This window comes from Hypanus sabinus, unplaced genomic scaffold (assembly GCF_030144855.1).
Source record: "Hypanus sabinus isolate sHypSab1 unplaced genomic scaffold, sHypSab1.hap1 scaffold_238, whole genome shotgun sequence".
In the NCBI taxonomy this organism is placed as follows: domain Eukaryota; kingdom Metazoa; phylum Chordata; class Chondrichthyes; order Myliobatiformes; family Dasyatidae; genus Hypanus; species Hypanus sabinus.
In genome coordinates, this window is record NW_026780497.1 from 12,135 (window position 1) to 34,035 (window position 21,901).

Genomic DNA, 21,901 nt, shown 5'->3' on the forward strand with positions numbered 1-21,901 from the left:
TTTTTTCTGAAATTATTGGAAAAAACAAGAATGGCAGATAATGCGGTGGTCTCTGTGGGAGTGGATAGTTAGGTTGATCTTAAAGTAGGTCATAATGTCATCAGAGCATAGTAGGATTGAGTTCCTCCTTTGCTTTCTATTGAAACTCCTGTTTCTGTTTCCAGTGAGAAATATAAATCTGTTCAACTTTCTACATCACCCGCAGAATTGTGGATCCAAAGCAATGGACAGTTTCTCATTTCATTCACCGGAGATGGAGAGATTACAATGTATTTGTTGGTTCCCGAAGAACTTTGGGAAAACCCTCCAACACCAACAAGCCCACAAGTGAGTACCAGCTGGATAATGACCTGAGCGGTGAAATGCGTTCGGGAACCAGATGGGGAGGCGTGCTCAATGTGGTGATGGTTACATTTTCGTCTGCCTTTCAGCTATTGAAGCTGGAGACATGCTCCTGAGGGAGGAATGCTGGCTTCGGCCAATATGTGAGATATTTAGGACCAGAGTATGTCGATGTTTTTCAGGACGCGGGAGACACTGCTCCTCGTGATGCTTTTGATGTTCGTTATTAAGGGACAGTGTTTTGATCTACTTAAATGCAAACAATAAAGTACGTCGAATTCAGCACAGTTTCCTCAAGGGGAAATTACACCCTGCAAATTAGTTGGGATCCCTTGAGGACACAACAGACAGGTTTGACAAAGGCGAGTCAGTCGCTGATAAATAAATGTATCTGAATCAGAACCTGAGGCCGCACTAGGGTCAGTGGATGTGGTAAATCAGGAAGTTGGAGGCACTGGCGGATGTGCGGGATAAAGGTGAACGCAAGTTTCATTTGGGAAGTCTCGGGATCAGGAAGGGACTGCAAAGGAACAAGTCATCCATCAGGAGAGTAGGGTGAGTTTAAGAAAATCCGGGAGGTCATCTCAGGTATGACCTTCCACCTGAGTGAATAGTCGGACAGGACCGATAAATGGTCGAGTATCGTACTTTTCCTGTTTCAATTTCTACGTTGTTTGTATCCTGCAGGCGTTTATAACTCGCTTCCCGACGATGGACGTGCTCTCCAGGAGGATTCGTTGGAATGCCATGACCCAGGCAAATGACTTCAATCGCACGCTCACGGAGCAGAATGCCAAATTCAACAACTCCTTCTTCTTCGTGTCTTTCTGCAAAGGGTAGGTAACACACCGAGGCGTGTAGTTGAGTCTGCTGTGCAGCCAGTGTCTAGCGGGGCATAGAAATGTCTCTGCTCGCCGCTTGCCAGGAGGGAGAGTACCTGGGAGAGAACCGGAGTACGACTCCGATGGCGAATCCTTATGGATTTGTTATGGTCATGGAGAATGGTATTCCATCCTTGTGCTTTTCAGTTTTTTTCCCGGAAGACTTCTGAAAATAAAAGCGTGCTGAATTGAATCCTTTTTATTTGATACTTCAAAATAATTCTAAATGTCATCCTCAGAAAAAATTTTGCCAGCAACTAAGTTAGACGAAATTACCCTGAAATATTGTTCATAAAACGAAATGATGAAGGAGGTTTTGGGCCAAGTGCCCATCGGGTCTGTCGACAGTTAATAATGTCTGATTCATTATCTCCTTCAACCCGATTCCACTGTCTTCTCCCTGTAGATTTTGATGCCTTTGCTAATTGAGATCCTATCAACCTGCACTTTAAATGTCCACAAGAACTTAGAATCCACTTCCATGTGTAGCAGTGAATTCCTTGGATTCACCATCCTCTGGCTGAAGAAATGCTTCATCATCTCAATACCCATCGGAAGTCCCTCTATTCTTAATTTTGCACTCCGGTCCACTCTATGTCGGCAGTTCAACAGATCCCTGCTCATTGTTCTAACCTCCTGCGAGTACATGGACAGTCCCATCCAACGCTCCTCTCAGGATAACGCTGGCATTTCCGATAGCATTCTTGTGATTGTCCTCTTGAACATCGACAACGCCAACGCACACTATGCTATATAAGGAGTCCAGAACTGCTAGCAGTACACTGAATGTATAGTGATCAGTGTTTCATAAATCCTCAGCATTACCTCCTTGCGTTTGCATTTCAGGCCTCTCGAATTGAATGCTGACTCTGCATTTGCCATCCTTGTTGTCAACAGACGTTGCATGTTAACCATTAGGCAATCCTTGACGAAGATACCAACATCCATTTGCACATCTTATTAATGGATTTTCATACCGTCGAGGAAGTTGTTTGCGCCTTTATTCATTCTTCAAAAGTGCATGGCCATCAATTTCCTAGAACAGTATTCCATCTGACAAATCCTTTCCTCATTTCCAAATCCATTTTGGTACTTGTGAATTTCTCCGACTTCCTCATACTTCGGCAGCAGCAACCCCCCCCCCCCTCACCACCCCCAACCACCCTGTATCCCAACCTTGGTATCATTTGCAAAGGTGGACACAAAGCCAGGCATTCCGCATTCCAAGTCATTTACATATTACCCCCCCCACCACCAACCCCAACCATCCTTCTCACTAACCTTGCTATCGTTTGAAGAAGGTGGGCACAAAGCCAGACATTCCGCATTCCAAGTCATTTACATATTACCCCCCCCCCCCCCACCACCCTCAACCATCCTTCTCACTAACCTTGGTATCGTTTGAAGAAGGTGGACATAAAGCCAGACAGTCCGTATTCCAAATCATTTACATATTACGTGAAAAGTCCCGATAACAACACCGATTCCTAAGGAACAACACGATAAGCTGATCAGATAAATCCACGTTTGTCCAGCTCTTTTCCACCTGTCACCGGTCTCATGCAGGAGACATTGCTAACCTGAAAATATACCTTCAAGCACGGACCAGGGCTTATGTACCTTCAGGTATGTCAGCCGCCTGATCCACCTCCAGTCTGTTCAGCTTCCCGATCTACCTTTAGACCCTTTAGCTTCCCGATGTAACTTCAGACGATTTAACCTCCCGAACTATGTTTACACCTTTGCTTCCGACTCTACCTGTCTCAGATCTTCCTGATGATTTGGTTTCACCTTTTGCCAGCAGAACATTACTATCCCTTTTTCCTTCCTGCCTACACTTTCGAGACAATATGCATCCTTTGGACATTAAGTTACCAGCTACAGTCAATGTTCTTTTTGCCATGGTTGAGTGAAGCCTGCAAAAACATACTAGCTATTCTGGAACTGTGTTTCAAATTCATCGAACTTACAAAGTACTGCTTGGGTATTTAAAAAAATCACCCTCAGTCCTGTAGTTACCCTTTTCAATTTCACATTGCTGCGAATCCTGTTGACTGCAAATGTATTCTATTATCAGACTCTCCTTGCCAGCCGCCTCACTACACACTGGCTGTGTTTTAAAACCAACTACCACAAGTTTGGCGCTATCAAACGCTTCTCATCACCCTGCTGAATTGATTTAAACATACATGTATCCGCAAGCACTTTGGATTTCTCCGGTCTCCGGGTGTAACTGTCTCTGTTGTACAGATCATGTCTTCCCCTGAAGATATCCCAATGATCCATAACTCTTGCCACTGCCCCCTGCACCAGATAGCCAGTCATGCATCGATCTGCAAATTCCTTCTATTTTTACCTTCATTGGTACGAGGAATAGGGAGCAATCTGGCGATTATCATCCTTGAAATCCTCTTCACATGCTTTCCACCTAATTCCCTTAACCACTCTTTTTGACCTCATCACTTCGCCTACCTATGTCATTGGTGCCAATTTGCAGAGAGACGTCTGGCTGCTAATCATTGCCCTTAGAAACATTGAAAACTTACAGCACGACACCAGCCCTTCGGCCCACAGTGCTCTGCCGAACATGTCCATATCTTAGAAATATCTAGGCTACCCCACAGCGGTCTATTTTTAGAAGCTTGTACCGATCCAGAAGTCTCAGAAAAGACCCTATCGGTTTCACCTCCACTACCACCGTCAGCAGCCCATTCCACGCACTCACCACTCTCTGCATAGAAAACTTAACCTCGGCATCTTTCTGCATATACTCCCAAGCGCCTTAAAGCTGTGCCCTCTCGTTTTAGTAATTTCTGCCCTCGGGAAAAAAAAACTCCGGCAAAGCACATGATCAATGAAACTCGTCAACTTTTACTCCTCTATCAGGTCACATCGCATCCTCCGTCTCTTCAAAGAGAAAGGGCCGAGTTCACTCAATCTATTCTCATAAGGCATGCAAGCAAATCTAGCCAACATCCTTCAAAATCTCCTCCGCACCCTTCCACATCATTCCATTAGTGAGGTGATCAGAGCTGAGCACAGTACTCGACGTGGGGTCTGACTAGGTTCCAATATAGCTGCAACATTACCTGGTTGACTCTTGAAATCAATCCCACCGGTTACGAAGGTGAACGCACCGTGTGCCTTGTTAACCACAGAGTCAACCTGAGTAACAGCTTTGAGTGTCCTGTGGGCTCGGATCCCAAGATGCTGGATGGATGGGTGGGATCCTTAGTAATACAAAGCACCCTGCAAATGCATCACTCCTGATAAGTTCCCCAGATTAATGTTAGGGATTTCCGTATGAACCTCTCAGCCGTTCTCACTGTCAGTTGTAGTGACTCCAGGGCAGATTCTCCTCTGGTACTCTGCCAGATGGAGAAGCAATTGTCAAGATGTTAGCAGTCGTACTCCTCTAATTTGCAGTTCAGTTGGGTTTGGGAGCTTGGCTTGCCCCAGTCTATTTCGGATTGAAGTTGCAGCTGTGCTTCCCTGTTCAGGTGTTATTAAATCACCAGGTGAGGTCATCGCTGATGTGAACTCCAAGAAACATCATTGATGGGAACTCATGTTAACAAAAAAAAAAAAATATTCTCAATTTGAGAATTATTGGGTGAGAGGGTGCTACAAGTGGAAAGCGAAAGTGGAGTACCTCTCCCACAATTCTGTCCACTCGGCTCAGAATGCTCCGGAGCTGTATTCGGAGGATTTGCTGGAACCTCTGCGAGTGTTTCAAGCTAACATAGCAGGAAAATGGGAACCAGTATAATAGTGCTGACGACGAGTCAGCAGGTTTTGAAGTAAATGATGAGTGTAACATGAATATAAGAAAAGACATGCCAATGGTTGCGTACAAATGGAGACAAAGTAAGCAGCTAAATTGTACCTCACAGGGATAATTCAAAACGGCAAATAATGCCGGACTAGACGTGATGTAATTAAACAGGCATAGTATTTTGAACAATGTAGACGAACTCATGGCGCAATTAGAATTAATCGGTATGACGTCGGGGGCGCCGCTGAGGCATGGCTAGCAGAAGGCCGTAGTTCAGAGATCAGCATCGAAGCATCTTTGCATCAGAATGGCAAACAGGAAGGCATAGGCGGTGGTGTGGCTCTATTGGTAAGAGACGGAATTACATCTCCAAGAAGAGAATAACGACAGAAGATTTTGAATCTTTGTGGGTGGAGTTAACGAAATACTAGCGTAAAATAGAAGTTAACTGTACTAGTAATAGTAGCAATGGAGTGCGGATAAGGTTGCAAAGGAGCTGAAAAAAAGGCATACAATAATGGTACTGACTTAAATGTAATGTGGGAATTTAATATGCAAGGGTTTGGCGAAATTAGTTGGTGTCGGTTCGCCAGTGATGACATTTGTTGAATGCCTAGGAGAGGGCTTCTTATGGCAGTCTGTTCTCTAGCCAATAAGGCGAAGGCTATCTTAGATTGGATGTTGTGTTTTAACGAACATCTTATTCGAACGCTTAACATATACGAATCCTTATGTGATCAAACGTGATTGAATTGGGACTGCAATTTGAAAGGGAGAAGCATAGCTCACATGTATCAGTATCGCAATGGAATAAAGCGATTTACAGAGGCATGATGCACGAGCTTTCTCAGGTGTATTGGAGGGGCATACTCGAGGTTACGACGGTAGAGCAGAGATAGCTGAAGTTTTCATGGATAAGGCACAGGATAGTCATGTTCCACAGAGGAAGATGTTCTCAAGTGGCAGAGGAAGGCAATCTCTTATTGTCACCGTATCTTAAAACTTTTCTTCCGAAGTTCATTTCTTGCCCTGTTTAATCGCACAAAGTGCATTGCTGAGATCTCACGTGATCGTCCACCGCTCGGTCTTTAATCCAGTCCATGTGCTCACTCGAGATCTGGTCCGGCTCTGAACTCCCCTCTCTGACCCCGCCCATCGCTGTTCTGCCTCGTTCAGCATCCCGCTTTGCTGGCAGCTCCTCTACTTCTTTTTAACCTTCCTATTCTTCAAACTCATCCTTTCTTCAGCTGAACTGATTTAACGTTCTGACAACGAGTCAGAACAGAGGGACGCTGTGTCAGAATTGGGAAATGTTTCAAAGGATAGAATAATGGGGCGGGTAGCAGATGTGTTCCAGATAACGCAGATATAATTATTTATATTTTCCCCACAGGAAGGTCAGACGCAGCATACGTACACCTGGAAATGGGTAAGTGAGTCTGTGCGCGGGGTGATAAGTTAACCAAAAGTGTTGTTGTACGCGTTGGGTGCTCAAACTGACGAAAAGGTCGGATGTGCTCAGGTAACACAATGCGACCGTAGCTCGTTAAACCGCCTCATGTGCGGCGCCTTGTGAAAGCCTTTCTGAAAATCTAAAGAACTCAGCAACAATTGACTTTCCTTTCCTTTAGCTGGGGATGAGCCAGCGTTTTCACAAGTAGATGATGTGTGTGAAAAATGCCTCTAAGGGATCATAGATCAATGATTGAGAACAAATACAGACAGAGCATAAAAGTAAATTCTGCTGCAAAATTCCAAGTGGCTAAGAGTACAATACTAAAGAAGTTGCATTTAAATGCACGCTGCATTTTGAATAAGGTGGACGAACACGTGTTGTTATGACGTCATAGGCAGACCCAACTCTTACATCAGAATGCTGTTCATTGTCTTTATTTCGGCATTCAATACTGTGATCCTTTCCAATCTGATCGCCAAAGTTCGTCTTTTTGATATCAGCTCATCCCTCTGCATTTGGACCTTGAACTTTCTGACTAACAGACCACAATCTGTTAAGTTAGACTACCTCTCTTCCTCCATTTTCATCCTGAATACTTGCGTTCCTGTAGTCTGTGTGCTGAGCAATCTTCTGTAATCCCTATTCACGTATGACTGCGTTCCTGTACGTTGTTATGATTCTATAACCAAGTTCGCAGACGTCACCACGCTAGTTGTCCTGTTCACAGGGGATGACAAGATGACCAACACGGACGTGGTCCAACACCTGGATACGTGCTGTGCCGACAGCAACCTGGCCCTTAACACAGAGACCAAGTAGATGCTTTTGGTCTTCAGGCATGCTAAGAGCCACACTCATGTCCCCATCTACATTAACGGAGCTGTAATGGAGTGTGTATAAAATATCAAATTCCTTGCTGTCCACATTTCAGATGAACTTACCTGGTCCCTGAACTCCTCCATCCTGATAAAAAAGGCGCAACAGCTCCTTTATTTCCTGAGGAGCAAGAAAACGTTCACCTCTGTCTCAGGATACGGACTAACTTTTATCGCTGTACTATTGAGAGCACCAACTGCATCTCAGTGTGGTATTGGCAGTTGTCCCGTATCGGAGTGCAAAGCAGTCCAGCGTGTGGTTAAAACAGCACACCTGATTAACGGCACGAAATTGCCCACCATTGAGAACGTCTACATTCAAATCTGACTGGTCAGGGCATAAAGATTTATTAAGGATGCATCTCACCATAACCATGGACTTTTTACTTTCCTCCCATCCGGTTAGGCGCTTCAGGAGCCCCCACTCCCCAACCAGCAAGTTCAGGAAGAGCTTCTTCCCTGAGGCTGTGACACTGCTGAACCTCACATCACAGCGCTAAACAGTTTTGCATCCATATTGTCCTATCTCAGTACTTTTATATTGTTGTGCTGCACCACTTACTTTTTATTCACAGTTGTTATTTTTAATAACAGTAGTGTGGCTCTGTTTGCAACAGATGCGTTAACATCTTCAGAAAGAGGCGACAACAAAGGTGGAATCTTTCTTGGTTTAATAAGGAAATTGTAAGAGGAAAAATGCACACTCTGGGAACCATATATAGGCCTCAAAATAGTAGACAGAATGTGTGGTTCAGATTGCAAAGGGAGCTAGAAGAGGCATATAGGAAGGAAAATGACACAATCTTAACGGGAACTTAAATCTACAAGGCTATTGGGAAAATCTGTTTGCCAACGCATTGCACGTGAGGAATTCGATGAATCGCTGTAAGATGGCTTTTTCGAGCAGCTTGTTCTCGAGCCCATTCGTGGAAAAACATTTTAGATTGTTTTTCTGTAATAATTCGGGAAGGGTGACGTATATGAGCTCTTAGGAGTCGGAGATCATACTCTGATTCAATTAATACTGCACTTTGATCGGAAGAAGAAGTATAATTCACATCTAAGAGTATTACAATGGAATAAAGGGAATTACAAGGGCTTGTGTGATGTGCTTGCCCAGGTGGATTGGTGAGGAATATCGGGGAGGATGATGGCAGACCAGAGATGACGGAAAATTCTGGGAATAACTCAGAAGGAACAGGATACATATGTAACACAGCAGCAGAGTTTGACAAGTGAACGGGGTAGGCAGCCGTGGCAGCTAATGGACGATAAGGACTGCATAAAAACCATAGAAATTGATTTTCATTCAGTAAAAGTGAGTAAGAAGCTTTTCAATTCGAAAAACGGGCATCCAAAAAGGAGTAAGTTTAGAAAAGATGACATATGTGAGCAGGCTACCGAATACTATAAACCCAGGACACAAGAAGTTGTTTTATTTTAAGTTATGTAAAGCGAAAAAAGGAATTGAGAGTTGATATTGAAACGTTGGAAAATGATGCTGGTGCAGTGGTATTGGGTGCAACAAATCGCCAATGTACAACAGATACGTTGCCTCTGCCTTCACTGTTGAACACTCTAGCGTTGCATCAGAGGGCGGTGAACATCAGGAAGCAGATATGAGTGTCGTTACTATCAGAAAGGAACAGGTGCCAGGGAAACTTCAAAGACTTAAGGTGTATAAGTCACGTTGGCCATTTCTACTACCATAAGACCATAAGACAAAGGAGCAGAAGACGGCCTTTCGGCCCATCGAGTCTGCTCCGCCATTTCATCATGAGCTGATTCAATCTCCCCTTTAGCCTGGGATACACAAAGTCATTGTCTGTACACATGCAATTGAATGTTCCGCCTTATCTAACGAATCCCTCTCTGTTGCCGCACACCTCATCGCCCTTGAATGTTGGCCGAATTCCTGTTGTCTTCCGCAGTGATGGTCAATGCAAAAATAATGGCGCTCATCCACCATGTTCCTGAATCCTATTCAAACCGCTCCAGCATCAGGTTCAATTTCTAATTATTGCTAATGGTTGTTCAATTCATAATTGTTTCTTCTAGCCTATTGCTTATTGTTGCTCAATTTACAGTTGTTCCTTCTAGACTCTTGCATATTGTTTCCTTATCTAAAATTCTGTTCTTCTAGGATCCCTGTGTTGTCCGTCTTAATTGTACCAAGTGCCTTCATGAGGTTTCACGTCGTTATCCACGGTCAGATCTTCAACTCATTTCACGTGCTCGGCCTTTTGCCCTGTTTAATAACTCACCCGAGCTTTGTCCCAGCTCTCGGCTCCCCTCGCTGCTCACTGACCGTCTCAGTTCTGCATCGCTTAGCATTCCGCTTTGCTGGCAGGTCCTCTAAACCTCTGTTTATTTCAGATTCTTCAAACAGATCCCTTTTCACACTAAACTGCTCGAATGACTTGACAGCGAATGAGAAATGTAGTACGCTCTGACAGGTCTGGGAAATGGACCAAAGGGTGGTTAAGAAGCCGGGACGTGATTACGCGTTACTGAGAAAGATGTTTCTATTTTCCCCCACAGGAAACGCGGATGCAAAACATCTCCACCTCCGCTACGTTGTAACGTGACCTTAAAATCGAAGACTAGTTTTGTGCACGGGGCGATTAAAGTGTTGCCGTATCGGGTGGCTGCTACACCTGACGGACGGGTCGGGAACGCTTCGGTAACACTATGCTTTCCTAGCTTGTTAACCAGCTTCGTGCGGCTCGTTGTGATCCTTAATAAGTTCCCTCACAAGCTGCAGCTTGGTGCACCTGGTGCAGATTTGTTTATCCGAGAGGGTGGACGACGTCTGGACCTCCCGCATTGCAAAAACACTGCCGCTGTACCAATTCTCTCTAACCGACGAGGAATGGAGAAATAAGATCGGATGATAAAGTTGCCGATAGTTTTCCACCGCCTACGTTTGAAGATCTTGGACTGGCGCACTCTAAAGCCTAACACACACAAGAGCATTGCCGCGACGCACGCGCTTGAATTTTCTGCTTTCCCATTGAATCCCTCTCTGCTGGTGGGTGTCCGCACAACAGATTTCCCTTGAGATGTTGACCAGATCACTGGTGTCTTCCACAGTGAAGGTAGATTCAAATAACCTGTTGCGCTTATCCATCATTTCCCTGAGTCTCATTGAAACCTCTCCACCGTCACGTTCTATTTGTAACTGTGCCTTATAACATCGCTTATTCTCTCCATATCTTCCAATGTGTTTTTCCAGGGTTCCTTTGTTGTCCAAGTTAATTGTACAAAGTGCGCTGTTCAGATCTCACGTGATCATCTATTGCCAGCTCTTCAGCCCACTTCATGTGCTCAGCCTTTAACCCTGTTTAGTAACTCAGCCGAGATGTGGTCCAGCCTTGAGCTCCCTCTCTGCATCGGGGCGTTCGCGGTTCCGCGTCGCTATTCATCAAACTTTGCTGACAGGCCCAGTCATTCGTTGTTCTCATCACATTCTTCAAGCTCATCCCTTTTCGAAATGACCTGTTGGAACGTTCTGGTTAAAATTAAAAACAGTGCACAGTGACAGGACCGGGAACATGTTCAAAGGTTGGGTTAATGAGCCGCGAAGCAGATAGGTTCCAGATTACAGAGATATAATTGTTTCTATTTTGTTCACAGGTTTGGCCAATACAGTCCCCTTGCAGGGACAGCTGTTTTTCAACTTGAGGGGTAAGTGGAAATTGAAGACTAACTGTTTTGCTGTAACTGTTTTGCTGTATTTTGTGAAAACATTTCAGAAAATCTAATAAAACAATCATTGATTTTTCTTTACGTCCGATTTACTAAAGCAGTTGGGCGTGGTTAAGATAAAATGGCAGAGATAAGAGATCCAGTATGATACAGTTGATGAAGGGCCAGCACGTTTATAAGTAGATGATGTGAGTAAGATGCCTGTAGCGAAGGACAAGGGCAGACAGAGCAAAGAGATCAGTTCAACGGCAGAGGTGAATTTCAAATGGCGAGGAATGCTGGACTGACCCTGCGGCATTTGGATGCGTGCAGCATTTAGAAAGGAATGGACCAACAATTAGACACTAACGCCATGGGCGTCACTGGGTACCGGCACAAAGACGGTCGAATGTGGGAGCTTAACATCTAAGGATATCCTTTTTTTTTCAATAGCACATGCAGGAAGGCATATGCGTTGGGATGGTTCTGTTGGTAACAGATGATATAACATCTGTAAAAGATGTTAGGGTCGGAGAATGTGGAATCTTTGTAGGTGGATTTAGGAAATTCTGCGAATATATACACATGTGAATAATATATAGAAGTCAGAATAATAGAGAACATGTGTGCATTACTTTGTAAAGGGAGCCCGGAAAGCGCATGTAGGAAGGAAATCGTGAGTTAAATAGGGGGAGAGATTCAGGCAGAAAAGGGAGGCTGCCAAGCGGAGCAGTCATCAAAGGAGCGTTCATCGACCGAAGTGATCTTAGGCAGAACGGTAGGCCATTGGTTCATTCGGGATTCGTGTATAACGGGTCGAAGTGAGGTATGTAAACTCTGAGGAATAGAAACAGGATATATGTCTGTGAGGCCGGTGCTCTGTACTGGGTGTGAGATATGGGAAATCCGGGAGAAACACAGCCTGCCGGACGACTACGTGCGCATCAGGTGCGTCGAGCTGCTTCTCCTTAGGGACCGAATTAGGGTACTAGACAGGTAGTTCGATAACGTTCGTCCTGTCAAGAAAAGTGGGGAGGAGCAGGCAGGAGTTATAGGCAATCAGGATATGACTAGCTACCGACAGCTCTTATCTATCACCTCTTTATTCTCCCTTATGCCTTGAAGATAATCAACTGCTTCTCCAGATCGTTCAAACGTTCTCTCAAATGCGGCAGCACGGTGCAGCTGGTGCAGATTTGATTATCCATAAAGGTGGACGCCATGTAGTCCTCCCGCATCGCAAACTCAGTAGAAAACACTGCCTCCGGAGCAATTGGCACTGCTAGATGTGAAATGGAGAAGTACGAGCACAATGATAAAGTTGTTACCTCCCTCAAGTCTGAAGATCTGAGACAGGCGCACTCTAAAACTTAGCACACTGAAAGCCACTGCCGCGAAGCTGCACTCGAACTTTCCGCCGTTTCGGTTGAATCCCTCTCCTTTGACTGGACCCGTCACGACACGCATGCCTCTGCATATTTGTCAAATTACTGGTATCTTCCACAGTAAAGACAGATGCAAACTACCTATTCCGCTCATCCATCCATCCATCCTTTCCCTGAACTCCATTCAAAGCTCTCCAGCACAATTTGCAATAGCCCATGGTTTTTGTATCCGTATTTTCAATTCTGTTCTTTTGATGTCCGCCTGAATCGCACAAAGTGCGCTGCTGAGTTCTCACGTGACCTCCACATCCAGCTCTTCAACCCAGTTCATGTGCACAGCCTTTCGCCACGTTTCATAACTCACCTGAGATCGGCCCCCGCTCTGATCTCGCCTCCCTGCACCGTGCTCGTCCCAGTTCTGCATCGCTCAGCATCCCACTTTGCTGGCACGTCCACTGATTCTTCGCCTTTCTTTCACATGGTTCAAAGTCATTCACTTTGGCACTAACGTTCTGACGTCAGAACAATCTGACGCTCTCACAGGATCGGGAAAAGGTTCAAGTTGTGGTTTAACGAGACGAGAATCAGATGAGTTCCGGATTACGGAGATATAAGTATTTCTATTTTGTCCATAGGGCCGACGAACACACCGCAACTGAACCTCCGGTGGCTACTCGCCTTGACAGGTAAATGGATGTCGAAGATAGTGACTATGCGCGGGACGAGAAATGAACCAAAAGTGCTGCTGTATCGCGCGGGTGATCAAACTGACGGTAGGCGAAGCTAGATTTGCAAGTGTGCGGGCTCGTCTTGGATTGAATCCGTTGGATGCGTGTGCTTACCCTGAGTAACGAACGAGTGGGCAGATATTCGTACTCCGGATGAATTGTTAATTCCACTGTTAATACCCTTAGGATTGCGACTCTCAGTGGAGGTTTGATAAAAAAAGCGGGCGCAGGTGTCGTTTTAATGCAGACCAGCGCCAAGGTGGCTGGGGGCGGGTTCTATCCTTTCCAGGAGTGCGAGGAAAGAGAGGTCGGATTCGAAATGTTTAAGTAGACCACGTCCCACGTGAAGTGTAAGAATATCCGCCGTTAATTCTCTGAAGAATAAATGCAGAAATCAAATTAAAAGACCCAGCTGTGGCAGGTTCCGCCTATGGTCTGAATTTACGCCCACTCCTGATATGAGGGCGGAAGGGACTCTCAGTTATTAATGAGTGGCAGTGCAGGATGATGAATGGTTGAATGATTGAATGGGAGGGACGCTGACGTTGTGAGAACCATCAGGTTAAACTATGCCGTAACGACAGCTGTCAATTATCTGCAAGCACTGTACCATGCTTTTGGTCCGACTGGAGGCCCACTGGAACTCAAGGTGTGGTTTCAAAACATGCGTCAGGAGAAGGGAGAGAAGCGTTCTGATTTTATTTTTCTTCTGCAGAGGCAGCAAAATTGCTTGCGGCGTAGAGGGGTCATTCGGGAGGGTGAGTTGGATGAGTTAAGAATAGACCAGATAGCCAGGGGCACCCAGTTCTATGACTGATTGCGTGGCGTCTCCGAAAGGCTAAAAAGCCGCGCTCTGCATCTGTTGTTGAGCTGATCAGAGTGATATGGAAAGAGGAGAACGCGGCGGAAGCGCGGGAGGACTCAGTCAGCAGGGTACACTCCTCTTTAGTAGTCCCCTGCGGTGGTGACCACAGATACCCTACACCGGGGAGCCGTTGAGGAGATTGTGGTAGAGTTGTGAACGGAGTTACGTCGACTGTAATCAGCGGGTGAGACCCCTCCCCCATTAGATGCAGCTGAAGAGGGCGGATTCCCCAAGGGGTACACAATGCAGGTGTCACGCCAGAAGAAGCGTGAGCCCCCGGGTACCTCAGCAGGGACAGCCGTAGGGAAAACTTAAAGGAGACACTGAGAGGGGGCGGCCTGGTGTCTCTGCGGAATACATTCCCAGCAATGAAACAAAAATTCCCCAAACCAAAAGATCTTATTCTTGAAGGCTTAGTGGTTCCACGCTCCAGTGTGTCACTGTGAATGGGGGTAATTACGCTTAAGCCATACTCCATACTTAAGCCATACTTAAGCCATACGGGTCGCAAGTCACGTTACTGTACTGTTCGTTTTTCAACCGGTATCTGACGCACTTACCCTTGACACCATTGGACGCACTGGAGATTTGAGGACTCAGTGCTGTTGATCATCCATACGACGGTTATTTGTCAGTGAAACTGGAGTTCTCGTAGGCTGCTGTGGTAGTGTCTGGGGTTCTTGATACAGTGGTTCTGCTTTGTCCGGAACCTGTTGAGAAGAGCGGTGTTTCAATACTGGTACAGACCCACACACCTCTAGTAGACCCAGTGTTCCGTGCTGCTTTTCAGGAAGTGTGTGGTAGCATTGGGCTGGATACGTAATTTAAGCAAGGGACTGTGTGGTTCAGCCAGTCGAATCTAATAGTGGTACCGCCTGGGGAAGTACAGAGAGTGATGGGGACCCCCACATCTCCCGGAGTGCCAGAGGGCGAAACCCTCTTTGTGGATGCTCGGGAAGATCACGAGGGGAAATCCGGATTTCCTGCTTGGGTATTGGTGAGGTCCGAACTCCAGAAGCCCTCGTTTGTACAGGCGAGCAGTATGACAGTGATTTTCAGAAACTCTACGTATAGGGAGGTCAGATTTAAGCTGGTGACTTCCCTGGCGTATTTTATACCCGGTGACGGTAATGTCTAGTGTCACTGTGAGGCACGCCGGGGAGGGACTATTGGAAAATGGGTTGGGGGAGTTGATCGCTGAGGTATTCAACTCGGGGGAATGTCCGGTGCCGCCGGGTTAAGGAAAGGTGTCTGGTAGGGAAGACGTTGAGTATGAAAGTTATCTCTTCCATTGGCGAGTGTGATGTGGGTTGTTCCAAGAGCACTGCACACACTCTGCGGGTGACAGAGGACACGCCGTTTAGAGAGAGGTCGCGGCGACTGACCCCTGCAGACGTGGAGACGTGCGGCAGCACTTCTGTAAGCTAAAGGAAGCTGGGGTCATCACGGATTACCGAAGCCCCAAGGCGCCCCAGTAGCAGTGGCCCAGAAGAAGAACGGGAAGGTACGCATGTGTGTGAACTATAGGGTTCTGAACACCGCACCGTCCGTGACCTGTATACATCCCGAGTGTCGAAGACGCGCCGGAATGTCTGAGAGGTGCGAAGTGGTTTAAGGTGCTGGATTTGAGTAGTGGATATTACTAGATCCCGATGACTGATGCCGTCATTTATATGTCCTCTCGGATTCTTCCAGTTCGAAAGGATGCCCCAGAGCATATTGGGAGCCCTTGCCAATATCCAGCGGTTCATGGAGAAGACTGCTGGGGATATGAACTTGCTTGAGGTGTTGTTGTATATCGATGAACTCATAGTATTTGGATTCAGATTGGAAGAACATGAAGCGAGACTACTGAATGTTCTTGGCCGCCTGAAATCTGAAGGGTTAAAACGTTACCTGGACAAGTGCCAGTTCTGCTAAGCGTCTGGCAGCTGTGTCTGACACAACCTCAGGGAATGGAACAGCTACAGACCCGGCGAAGATGAAGCGGTGACCATTTGGGCAAGGGCTCCGACTGTGAACGCTCTGCGCTCGTTCTTCGGGTTCTGTGGTTATTATCGGAGATTCGTGAAGGGCGACGCCAAAGTGAGTCACACATTGAATCAGCTTCTGTGTGGTTACCCTCCCTTGGAGAAGAAAGGGGGAGCGAAACATTGAAAGGAGCCCTTTGCACAGAGGTTGGATGTAAACTGCGAGGAGCCCTTTCAGTCGCTGAAGGAGCTGCTGACACAGGCGCCGGTGGTGGATTTTGCGGACCTCCGATTGCCGTATGTACCGCACACATATGACGGTCAAGAGTTTTTTTAAGGTGCATGAGGGACTGGACAGGGACGCAGAGTGGGAGAGCATTCCTGAACCTGGGGTGAAGGCCACATGTCAGTTTGCCATCACCCTGAAGGCAGAGGGAAAAGAAAGGCAGGATCGTGTGGTGGATCAACTGAACAGCTTCTGATAACGCCATCCGCCAAGATACCTGTCATCGGACTGCTCTGAAGACAAATCAGCTGCCGGATTTGAGTTCTGCTCAGCGAAATGTACCGGGCATTGGCACTATTTGGACAGTGTTCGAAAAGAGAGACATGGCTCAGGCAGAGAAGACGAAGCACGCTTCTGTGCCTCCATTACTGAAAGAATGGCCTCATTTGGAGTTGAAGAAAACATCTTATACAAGGTCAGGTCATCCTCGGACCGACTGATTGAAATCAGGCCGTGCATTCGCTGCATACGGCGGAAGGCAGTGCCTGGGCCGGCAGCTTCTTTGTCCCAATTGCAGAGTGCAGGGCTCCTCGTCCTGGAGTGAATGGATTTCCTGTCAATCGAACAGCGAATGCCTTGGTCATCACGGACCTCTACACCAGATATGCTCAGACTTTTCCTACCAAGGACCAGAGCGCAACTACGGTGGCAAAAGTGTTATGGGAGAAGTATTTCTTTGATTGTGGCTTTCCCAGGAGGCTACATAGTGACCAGAGACGGGACTTAGAGAGCAGACTGATCTATGAGTTACTGGCAATGCTTGGAGTGGAGAAGTTTAGGACCACGACGTATCACCCTCACATCGATCGTCAGCCTGATCGGTTTAAGCGGACGTTGCTTGACATGCTCGGGACCCTGGAGATCATCGAGAAGAGAGTGTGGAGTTAACATACTGGGCATCTGGTTCACAGTTATAATTGTACACAAAGTGAAGCTACTGAGTACTCGCTATAGTATCTGATGTTTGGGCCCGAGGCGAGGTAGCCCGTTGATTTTGATTTGAGACGGACGAGGGTGATATACCACCGAAGACTTATTTGAAGTATGTGTGAGGTATGATATCTGAAAAGGGCTTGTGAATTGGCTGGGGTCGCGGCCGCCAAGCAGAATCGAGGAAAGAATAGGCGGCATGATCAAAAAGTGAGGTTCTCCAAACTCCTGCCGAGAAATTTGGGACTGCCTGGAAAGCACAAGTTGGCAGACCGCTGGGCGGCCACACCCTATGTGGTGGAGAGTCAGATGCCAAACCTACAAGTTTTCCGATTGAAACCAGAGGAGGGGAATGGCCTTGTCAGGATCGTCCACCGGACTTGGCTGTTGCCCGTGGGAGAAGAGGTAAAGGTTGACCTAGAGCCCGACGTTGAGCTTACACCCAGTAAGTGGAATTTGCCAAAAGGCGGGACGACTGTAGGGCCCACAGCAGGAGAGGTTAGGACGGCCCCCAACTCCGAGAAGGATGGTTTGCTGCCTCGCGGGTGCCAGGGTCTGGGATGTCTCTGATCTCCTGCACGGCATTCTGAAATGGGAGGGTGATCAGCCAGATGACATGGTACACACCGGTACCGCTCACGTAGGAAGAAAGAGTGAGGGGACCCTGAAGAGAGAGTACAGAGAGCTTCGTAGCAAGTTAAAATAGCAGGACATCGAGGGTAGTAATCTTAGGATTGGTACCTGTGCCACGTGCCAGTGAGGGTAAGAATAGGATAATCTGGTGGATGAACACATAGCTGGGAAACTGGTGTAGAGGGCAGAGTTTCCGATTTCAGGATCATTTGGGACCTCTTCTGGGGCAGGGGGGACCTGGACAAGAGAGGCAGGTTACACCTGAAGTACAGGGGGACGAATGTCCTTGCAGGGAGGTTCGTTAGTTCTATTGGGGAGGGTTTAAACTGGAATTGCAGGGGGATGGGAACCAGAGTGCCAGACCAGATATTGGAGCGGAGTGAAAATACATGATGTTAAAAGTTCATGCAAAGTCACAGATAGAATCGTTGTGTGTGGTGGTAATAATCTTCTGAGGTGACCCTAATGTGACACTCTCTTAGGATCGGGAAATGGTTCAAGTTGTGGTTTAACGAGACGGGAATCAGATGATTTCCGGATTACGGAGATATATGTATTTCTATTTTGTCCACAGGGCCGACGAACATACCACAACTGCACCTCCGGTGCCTACTCGCCTTGACAGGTAAATGGATATCGAAGACAGTGACTATGCGCGGGAAGAAAAATGAACCAAAAGTGCTGCTGTATCGCGCGGGTGCTCGAACTGACATTAGTGTCGGGAGCGCTGTCGTAATACCATGTAATTTAGCTCGTTAAGCCATCTCATATGCGTCAGCTTGTTATAGGGTTTCCGAAAACCGAAGAAAACAACAATTGACTTTTTATTTTTGGTCAGGATTACTGGAGCTGTTGGGCATGGTTAAATGAATATGGCCGTTCTCAGGGATTGAGTATGATACGATTGATGTAGAGCCCGCCTATTTACAAGTACAGGATGTGTGCAATATGTCTGTAAGGGAGGACAATTCAATGATTGATTACAATTGCCGACAGAGCTCAGAGTTAAATTCTAACACTCCGACGAAGTACAATGGGCAAAGAATTCAGGATTGAAGGTTCCCCATGTAGATCCAGGCAGCTTTCAGATTCGAGTTGAAAAATTAATGCAGAATTTAAGTTCTTTTCCTGGACAGAAGAAGAGGAACTCGTGGTGCAACCAGAATTTGGTCGCTATAACGTCGTGGGCGTCATTGAGTAGCGGCTGAAAGAAGGCCACGGTAGAGAGCTTAGCATCTATGAATATACTTTGTATTTAAAGGACAGACGGGAAGGCGTATGCGGTGGTGTGGCCCTGTTGATATCAGAGGACATTAATTCTTTAGAAAGAGGTGAGAGAGAAAGTGGATGCTTTGTAGGTGGAGTTGGGAATCTGTAAGAGAAAAAATATATTTGTGCTCGGGCTTACTCAAAGAAAGTTATCTTGGACTCTATTTTCTGTAATAACTCAGGTTTTACTCGGAAGCGTAAGGTAATTGAACCCCGAGGACACAGTGATTGTATTATGATTGTAGTATACTTCAATTTCAGAGGAAGAAGTTTAACGCACATGTAGCAGTATTGCAATGGAATAAAGGGTTGTAATGGGGCATGAGAGAGGTGTTTGACAAGTTGGATTGCAGGGGAATATAGGAGCGTTTAATGGCAGACCTGAAATGAATAAAAAATATAGTAGTATCTCAGAAGACGCAGGATACATATGAATCACAGAAGGAGAGATTCACAAGTGGCCAGGATGGCAGCAAATGGACGATAATGACTGCATGAAAGCTACAGAAAGGGCAGTTAAGGTAGCAAAAGTGAGAAGAAAGTTGGAGGATTAAGATGCTTTGATTTTACAAAATATAAAAAGCTATGTGAAGGGATTTGTTGACATATAAAAGTAAACTAGCAAATACGATATAGCCAGGATAGTAAAGGACGTTTTTAATTTTTTTAAAAAGTTATATAAAAGAAGAATGGAATTTAGAGTTGATATTGGAACACTGGAAAATGATGCGGGTGCGGAAGTAATAGCGGCAAAGAAATCGCCGATGTCCAACAGGTATACTACATCTTTCTTCATCGTGGAAGACACCAGTGAGTACCAGAGATCTGTGAATAATCGGGAGCATGCGTGAGTCGAGTTGCTATCGGAAAGTAACAGGTGCCATGGAACCCTGCAAGGATATAAGAAGCGTATTCACTTTAGCCAGATATACTACATACCAGGGTCATGACAGATTTTACACTGATTTTCCGAATGCGATTGTTAAGGTGCCAAAAATGAGGCTGCTTAAATAGATAATCTCCAATAATGTTACAGGAAAGATACAATTAAATTATAACGGAATGGCTGACAGGCTAGAAACAGAGATCATGAATATAACAGGCCTTTTCAGAGCATTGAGTATAGGAGTAGGGATGTAAACTCCTATACATTGTACAAGGCATTGGTAAGGACGAATTTGGAGTATTGTTCACAGTTCCGGTCACCGAATTATCGGAAAGATGTCAACAAAATAGAGAGAGTACAGAATGTTACCTGGGTTTCAGCACCTAAGTTACAGAGTAAGGTTGAACAACTTATGTCTCTATTATTTGGAGCGTAGAAGGTTGAGGGGGACGTGGATCGGTTTATTTTTTCCATTGAGAGTAGGGAAGATTCAAAGAAAGCATTGAGTTGAAAGTTAGGCGACAAAAGTTTAGGCGTAACACGAGGGGGAATTTCTTTACTCAGTGAGTGGGAGCTGTGTGGAACGATCTCCTGGTGGAAGTGGTAGAGGCAGGTTCCATTTTGTTATTAATAAAATCGATTAGAATATGGTCAGGGAATGATTGGAGGGTTATGGGCTGAGTGCAGGTATGCGCGACTAGGTGACAGTAAGCGTTCGGCACGGACTAGGAGGGCCGAGATGGCCTGTTTCCGTGCTGTGATTTCTTTTATGTTATATGTTATATGGTGGAATTCCGGATGGGGCAGACTCGGAGCGAGGGTCCAAATGATAGCGACGATTGGAGGAGGTCGATTTTGAACGGTTGTCCAATCAGCGAGCTGCAACTTGACGCACAGACTGTTTAATACGATTTATATATATATAAATTTCGTTTCTCTACTAACCAGATAGTCAAAGGAAGAGTTATAAGGCATAATTTTTTAGACGTATATTGTGTATTGTTTGTTATTTCGAGGTACTGGTTGGTAACAGGGGACAAATTCCGCAGCATCCACCCAAAGGAGAGTGAATAAGTTTGGCCAAGCCGGGGGTTATCAGCCCCTCTATTAAGCTGCTAGGCGAAGCGAGATTTACAAGTGTGTGGGCTCGTCTTGGATTGAATCCGTTGGATGCGTGTGATTGCCCTGAGCAATGAACTAGTGGGGCAGATATTCGTACTCCGGATGAATTGCTAATTCCACTGTTAATACCCTTAAGGTTGCGACCCTCAGTGGAGGTTTGATAAAAAAGCGGGCGCAGGTGTCGTTTTAATGCAGACCAGCGCTGAGGTGGCTGGGGGCGGGTTCTATCCTTTCTGAGGAGTGCGAGGAAAGAGTGGTCGGATTCGGAATGTTTAACTAGACCACGGGAAGTGTAAGAATATCCGCCCTTAATTCTCTGAAGAATAAATGCAGAAATCAAATTAAAAGACCCAGCTGTGACAGGTTCCGCCTATGCACTGAATTTACGCCCACTCCTGATATGAGGGCGGAAGGGACTCTCAGTTATTAATGAGTGGCAGTGCAGGGTGATGAATGGTTGAATGATTGAATGGGAGGGGCGCTGACGTTGTGAGAGCCATCAGGTTAAACTATGCCGTAACGACAGCTGTCAATTATCTGCAAGCACTGTACCATGCTTTTGGTCCGACTGGAGGCCCATTGGAGCAAGGTGTGGTTTCAAAACATGCGTCAGGAGAAGGGAGAGAAGCGTTCTGATTTCATTTTACTTCTGCAGAGGCAGCTAAATTGTTTGCGGCGCAGTGGGGTCATTCGGAAGGGTGAATTGGATGAGTTAAGAATGGACCAGATAGCCAGGGGTACCCAGTCCTATGCCCTGATTGCGTGGGGTCTCCGAAAGGCTCAAAAGCCGCGCCCTGCATCTGTTGTTGAG

At 46.2% G+C, this 21,901-nt stretch overlaps 1 protein-coding gene across 1 annotated transcript in view; it reads left to right on the top strand.

Annotated features, from left to right (window-relative positions):
* Positions 1-207: 207 nt before the first annotated feature.
* LOC132387939 (uncharacterized) overlaps positions 208-21,901 on the top strand; it is a 68,495-nt gene continuing 46,801 nt past the window's right edge. Inside the window, exons 1-6 of the mRNA XM_059960260.1 lie at positions 208-327; positions 1,030-1,178; positions 6,392-6,427; positions 10,966-11,016; positions 13,037-13,087; positions 18,388-18,438. Of these exons, the coding sequence (XP_059816243.1) occupies positions 268-327; positions 1,030-1,178; positions 6,392-6,427; positions 10,966-11,016; positions 13,037-13,087; positions 18,388-18,438 (398 nt within the window). The 5' untranslated portion in view covers positions 208-267. The remainder of the gene's footprint in view (positions 328-1,029; positions 1,179-6,391; positions 6,428-10,965; positions 11,017-13,036; positions 13,088-18,387; positions 18,439-21,901) is intronic.